Here is a 7,009-nt window from a genome sequence, read left to right as displayed (position 1 = left end):
CCTCTGCGGGGAAGAGGGACCCGGTGCGCCAGGACACCACTGCCGCGTGCAGCAGGCCACTGACGCCTCTGCGGGGAGCGGGTGCGCCAGGACACGAGTGCCGGGGGAGCTGTGGGATTGGTGTCAGGGCATCCCTCAGCTACAGGCCCCCCACACTGATCATGAGACCACCTCCTACCTGCAGGGCACTCGCTCCTTCACAAGGTGTTTCATAACATCCATCTGTAGTTATTTAGGTTACAGATATTTAGAACATTCAGCATAATTTTAAAATAAAACCTGATATATTTAAAGAAAACCTGATGCTTCTTTCAGGTGTTGATTTTTGCGTTTTGTCTGAGGATACAGATATATAGGCTAGCACAAGTGCTGGAAGCTGCACATACATTAGGTTTGAAGGAAAAATCAGGGGCACAGCTTGCTGAAGCCTGGGTTTCTGTTTCTCTGACACAGTGTTTTAGTTATCCTGAATGTTTTCCCACAGCACTGCCAATTCCTCAGAATTTGTCTACATTTTTGGCTCCGCAGTCCACCTCAGCATGGATACAGCACAGTTTAAATCTAAAGCTGAATATTTTGCTTTCAGTTCAGTTTTCAGGATTAGGATGACATCTGCAGGTAACTAAGCACCCGCCAAGCAGTCACCAACACCAGGCATGAAAAAGGAACATGCGTGGCGCCCCTGGCACGCACCTTCACAACAGTCCTGCCACACCCGCAGGTCCACCCTGGGAATCTCTCCACAGCTGCCGTAGCCGTGCGGGAACTCCGCCACCCTGAACACGTCGCTCTGCACCCGGGTGATGTTGTCCGCGTTGTCGCACAAGATCCTGGCTAGCGATGTCTGCTTGATCTGAGTCAGCTGGGCCGGGGAGAACACGCCGGGGTTCTCATACCACAACCTGGATTCCCCAGTATGAGAGCAGGATCAGAGAAGGGCAGGAGACTCACAGGCCACCAGGAGCTGAGTGAAAATCTCCCCAACTCAGTTCACAGCAATGCAGAAACTACTGGGTTTGATCAGGCGCCACTTAAAAACGGACCCATGCACGGCTCACATCTGCTCAACAACGAAAGCAAAGGCAGAGCATCTGCTGTAAACACGACAGAGTGTTAGCTCTTCTGACTAGCAACACAGACAACTGGCAACTTAAAAAAAAAACCAGCATGGCAGGCAGCTATAGTCATAGGTAGGGTCTGCCTTTCCACTACATTCAAGTAAAATAGTAACACAAGACTAGAGAGAAAACAAAGGTCTTTCCCGAAGCCCAAACTGCTCTGAAGTCCCACCGTGGTTTGTTTTCCTGTATGAACTGTTCAGTAGGTTTACAGGAACAGAAATATTCCTAGAAATGAGGGGGCGGGAAGCCTCTTTGAACCTGGTGCGGCTGAGTTCTGAGGCTGACACGCAAGCCCACGGGCACACAGGAGACACCAGGGCCTCAGTGGCTTCCTCATCCTCAACCAGGGCGGCTCCTCTGCCCCGGAGTCCCTGAGAAGCTGGCTGGGGAGCGACCTCCCCTTTCTGGGGCATGTGCTCACCTGTCCCCATCTCGCAGGCGCTTGAACTGTGTGCTGAGAAGACACATCAGCGTGGGGCCCAGCCGGCTGCCGGGCACCAGGTCCTCCACCATGAGTGCCGGGAACAAGTCGATGTTGAGTGTTGAGCCATACAACCTAAAACATGAGGAGAAAACCGAAACTTACCTAAGAGAGCTGCACGTGGTGAAAACACCGCAATATGAAAGCAGTTCCTTCTTTCTGTCACCATCTTACATTATTTAGAATTGACTTAACAAAGAAAATCTTTCTTCTTTGAAGCATCTCTCCACTATGCTTTAAAAGTTTTTCCCCACTTTCTGTTATATATGCAACACACACACACACATACACATATACACACACTCTCTCTCTCTCTCTCTCATTAGAACAAATTTAGAAAAGCCAAGAAAATGTAAGGAAGAAAATTTAAGCCACACCTTTTCCTGATATTCAGGGATAGCCACACTTAACATCCTAATGTATACCCTTCCAATCTTTTTGAAATAAACATGTGAACAGTCAACTATAAATACCTAAATGTATGTAGTTTATTGTTCATATGTTTATTTTTTAAAGTATATAGATACATTTTTAAAGAATAAAATTTGATTCTACTACATATTGAAAATATATCTGCCATAAAGAAAATATTTGCTAAGCAAAGATCAGGCAAAAAAAATTAGGTTTAAATGTTTCAGAACAAACATTTTCATCAACTTCTTCCAATTCCTTAGAAATACGGGCTTATAAGCAACATGTCACAACTTCTACTTCTGACAAATCATTCTAATCTTATCTTAGAACTTGACTAGGCAGCAGATGATGCCTGTTTCAACTGCTATTCAAAGCTCAACTAAATTTTTAAGATACATATATTCTGTAATTCAGACTGCCCTTTTCTACAAAACTCAGCTCAGTGACCAGGAACTGGCCCAGGGATTAAAAGTTTGCTGCTATGAACAGACAGGGCTGAGTCCTCAGCGGCCACCGGTCTTGCAGTAGAATAAACACAATTTCATGTAAACTAGCATTTAGTCTTTCAAAGACAGACAAATTGTCCCTTTTTCTTCTAAGTTCTATGACATTCAGGCTGAACTTCTAGCTCTCAGATGTCCCCTGGGAGTCTTGGTCGGGAGGACCCCGGCGGCATCTGGTCTGTGGCTGAGAACAGCACACTAGGATCACCAGAGGCGTCCACACCTTTTCCCAGAGGACTCCCTCCTGCTCCAGGCGCCCTGCTCTCTTTCTGTCCCCACCTCTGGGAGGGACCCCCCCATCACACCAGTCTGAAGCCTCTACCCGAATCCAAGGAGCTTCCTCCAAAGAAGAGGACTTGCAGTCCAATGATGTCCCACGGCTGGGGATGGGCAGGAGAGGTGAGCCCAGCCAACCCCATGCCCTCTGCTTACTGTGAGGTCGTGAGACACATCTTTACCTAAGTGCCCACAAAGCAGATGAGAACTACACAATCTCTAGGGTCTGCTGCAGGCAACCCCTGTGCCCTGTGAAGTCCTCCCGGCCCCATGGTCTCCGACGGTCATGTAACTCTTCTCAAATTTCTTTCTCTTCCCTTTAGTCAGCAATGGGCTGAGACAGAAAGACATCACTAAAGAAACGAGTGGCTCAGTGTGTGGGGAACGTCCTTAACGTTTTTGCCGGGGCCTAGCGTGCAAAAAGTCTGCGGTCCACCCGGTGCTGGGCTCCACCCGGTGCTGGGCTCCACATCGTGCGCTTTTGAACTGTTTTTAAATAAGTTTGGCCAAAGAGAGAATCAGCTGGGAGAGTAATCTGTGTCCATCTGGACAAGAACAAAGGAGGATGTCAGCGCATAAAAACACAGACAGTTCACATCAGTCCTAGTTCAGCAAACCAAGACAAAAAATTACACTGGATTAATGGAGTATGTATATATTTCCAAATGCCAGTCATTTAAGAGCATTATTTAAATGAACGCTGGAACATATTAAACTTAATAGGACATCATGTTCATTTATTCATTACCTGCAATGAATTATAAGTTAAAAATCACTTTTGTTTAGAAGGCACAGGCTGCATCCAAACAAACAGGGTATGTCCTAACCAGCATTAAGTAACTTAGGAGTAAACTGGAGAGTCCAGAAAACACGAGAAGATAGTCTTAAGAAAGATTTTTCTTCTTTTTAAAACAATGTTTTTGAGTGGGAATTAACATGTCCTAATACACAGTGATCTGTGGATCTGATTCATAAGTCAAGGACTGTGAAGAATCATAAAGGGAAAACACTGACGAGGTTTTTTTTTTTTTTTTTTGAGACCAAGTCACTCTGCTGCTCAGACTGGAGTGCAGCGGCGTGATCTCGGCTCACTGCAACCTCTGCCGCCCGGGTTCAGGCGATTCTCCTGCCTCAGCCTAGTAAGTAGCTGGGATTACAGGCGTGAGCCACTGCGCACAGTTGCAATTATTTTTATTTCCTTAAAATACAAAAAGCAAATAGACTGGTAGAAATAACATGAAAAAAAGGTAGCGAATAAAAGACAGATGTGAACATCTAGAAAACAGGAGAGTCACTGGACGTCTACACTTTGGGGAATTCAGAATGTGAATCAGAACCCCACCACAGCACAGAGTCCTGGGTGAGGGCCTGGCTATGGAGCAGGCAGCCCTGAGCGTACCCCAGACCTAGACCTGGGTAGTGCCATGGCTGCTGCTTTGCCTATGGAACTTTGCCACTTTTTGCCACTGCACATGGCCCAAGGTGCCCTAACCCACCTGGCCAGCTTTCCTTGTCTCAGGGGTGATGGCCTCCCATTTTGCTTTCATGGCAGGACAAGAACTGCGCCCACAGGTGATCAAGGCTGTGGCTCAGAAGTCGTGCTGTCTGTGGCAGTCATGGGCAGGTGACCCCACAGGCCCGGGTCTGGACGACACGATATGGGAGACACTACAGGCCAAGCCTTAGGGGTGGTGGCCTCAAGGGCCCAGTTCTGCAGACACCAAGCTCTGCCTCTCTCTCTGCCCCAGTACAAGAGCAGGAAGGAGCCTGAGGCTCCTAACAGCCAGTGTCAGTTCTAGTATTTTCTGGTGCAGTTTATTTCTCTCTGCAGTCAACCCCTCTGCCACAAAAGTATGGCTCATCTCCAAGGTGAAAACGTGCCACAGCTCAGCAAAGCTTGTCTTGTAGAAAACAGGCTGGCGGAAGGGCCCTCCACCATCCACCCACCCCTGGCTCTGCCCCCTTCCCACAGCCAGGAGCCACCGGAGGCTGCAGGCCTTCTCATCTTGACCTTCATGGACTCGCTCCTCCTAACCTCTGCCCGACAGGAACAGCACTCACACAGAGATAACACGCACACCCAGTTTGGGTCCTCCTGGTGCCTAGGTATGTGAGCCACCCCACGCGGCCTCCTCAGCTCACCTCTGCAGTTTCTCCCGGATCTCAGGGTTTTTTATCTCATTTTTCAGGTCCTCGAACGTGTGTGCCGCCGACAGGTTGCAGTAGACCCTGTAGTCGTGGTAGGGCGGGATCCCGTGGTCCCGGCCACGCTGGATGTTGATGGCCGCCAGGTCCAGGGCCACCGTGTGCGCCATGGAGAACAGCCGCTCCGTGAGCTCCGTGTTCAGCAGCTGCGAGGGCACCCGCATTTTCCCCGCCACCCCAAACAGCCCGCGGAGCAGCGGGTCGATGCCGCCCTCGTTCACAATCCGGAAGGGAGAGAAGAAGGCTTTGTGCAGGGGGATGTGGCCTTGGGCGATCGGCTGGAAGTTCTCGTCCAGCCGGTAAAGGAGCGGGTTGACCAGCGTGTGGCCAAACCTGAAGGCCGCGGTGGCGAAGGCGTTGAAGATGCCAGCGTTGACGCCCGGGTCGTATCCCCGGTACTCCCCCAGCGCCCGCATGCCCACCTCCCCCAGGATCTTCGGGAGCCAGTGCTGGTAGGTGATATGCTGGATCTCGGCGCCCACGATCTTCCTGGTCTCGTAGTAGATGGTGTCGCCGTCCCAGTGCGGGTTCAGCTGCAGCAGCTCCGCGGCGATGCGGTTGTGCTCGCGGAACCACAGCGTGTGCATGCTGGTCAGGCCCAGCTGCTCGTTGGCGCGGTGGTCCCCGGCCAGGAAGCAGGGGATGGGGCTCTCGTTCTCGTCCCGCATGCACTCGGTGGGCGGCCCCGCGGCGAAGGGCAGCAGCGGCTTCCCGGACCGCTGCACGATGCCCTGCCGCAGCAGGCCGCGGTGGCTGGCCAGGTCGCGGATGCTGCGGGCCTCGTGCTCCGTGCTGCCGTACACGTTGGAGGCGTCGATGTAGGAGGTGAGCTGGTTGATCTGCTCCCGTGGGTACACGGAGTTCATGAGCAGCGAGGTCATGCCGCTGCCGCACACGGGGCTGGAGCGCACGAAGAACATGCAGCGCGCGCCGCTCCTGGCCCGGGGGTCGTTGGGGGGGATGAGGACCGAGAAGCAGGGCGGGTCGTTGCTGCACGCGGAGCTGCAGTGCTGCCCGTCGGAGAAGCGCGCCTGGCTCAGGGCCACCACCGTGGAGTCGAGGTCGTGGTCCAGGAACTGGCCCCACTGCATCAGCATGTGCGTGAACTGCTCGTCGGGCGTGACGCTCTCCGTGCCGATCAGCGCGGTGGACACCAGGCGCGGCATGGGGAGCGCGTGCCCGTGGTACAGGCGCTGGGGGTTGATGCCCCGCGGGGTGTTGAAGCCGTTCTCGTACACGGACTTGAGCAGGCGCTCGAAGGCGGTCAGCGAGGCGCCCCACATGGGGTGCTGCAGGTTGTTGCAGGTGCCGTCATGCGTGCGGTACTTCTGGTGGAAGCACATGTCCGAGCAGTTGTTGACGCGCCGGTGCGCCGTGCAGCCCGACAGGTTCGCGATGAGGTTCAGGTACTGCGGGGACACCAGGTCGTTGTAGTGGTAGCCTGCGGGCGGAGGACAGCAGGGCGGCACTCAGTTCCGCGGAGGCCGTGTGCTGGCCCGGTGCCCCGGCACCCCTGCCGCCGACATGGGCCACGTGCCCCCGGCTCACAAAACCTACCGTGCGCCCTGCAAGGAGCGCTGCCTGCTGGACGCCTGCTGGACGCCTGCCCTCCACCTGTTTGTTAAAACTGCCCCTCCCCGCCTCCAGCGCAAACACAGGCATTCTCTCCACAGCCCCTCCTCCTGGCCCAGCTGCACTCTCCACTTAGCAGTCTCACGCTGTCAACCAGCGGCCATGCGTTCCCGTGGGAGACCCCTGACCGTGGGAGCCCAACCCACATTCACGAACACAGGCTGACGCTGCTCCAAATCCACTTTAAATGTCCCGTGTAACTGATAGTCACACAACTCCACACCACTGCCTACCATCATCCCCTCCACACCACCCTCCACGACTGTACCCATCAGCCCCAACACACCTGCACACGACTACACACCATCATCACCTCCACACCTCCACACGACTACACACCATCATCCCCTCCACACCTCCACACGACTACACACCAT

The 7,009-nt window shown here is 53.2% G+C and overlaps 1 protein-coding gene across 1 annotated transcript in view; it reads right to left on the bottom strand.

The window, feature by feature from the left end:
• PXDN (peroxidasin) overlaps nt 1–7,009 on the bottom strand; it is a 94,484-nt gene that overhangs the window by 11,216 nt on the left and 76,259 nt on the right. The window contains exons 17-19 of the mRNA XM_032294302.1: nt 4,938–6,468; nt 1,543–1,677; nt 694–902 (exon numbers count right to left, since the gene is read on the bottom strand). Of these exons, the coding sequence (XP_032150193.1) occupies nt 694–902; nt 1,543–1,677; nt 4,938–6,468 (1,875 nt within the window). The remainder of the gene's footprint in view (nt 1–693; nt 903–1,542; nt 1,678–4,937; nt 6,469–7,009) is intronic.

The sequence above is a fragment of the Sapajus apella genome, unplaced genomic scaffold (assembly GCF_009761245.1).
Source record: "Sapajus apella isolate SASKATOON/1434 unplaced genomic scaffold, GSC_monkey_1.0 scaffold31, whole genome shotgun sequence".
NCBI classification, from domain to species: domain Eukaryota; kingdom Metazoa; phylum Chordata; class Mammalia; order Primates; family Cebidae; genus Sapajus; species Sapajus apella.
The sequence above is the reverse complement of the archived record's forward strand: the minus strand, read 5'-3'. Positions and strand labels throughout refer to the sequence as shown.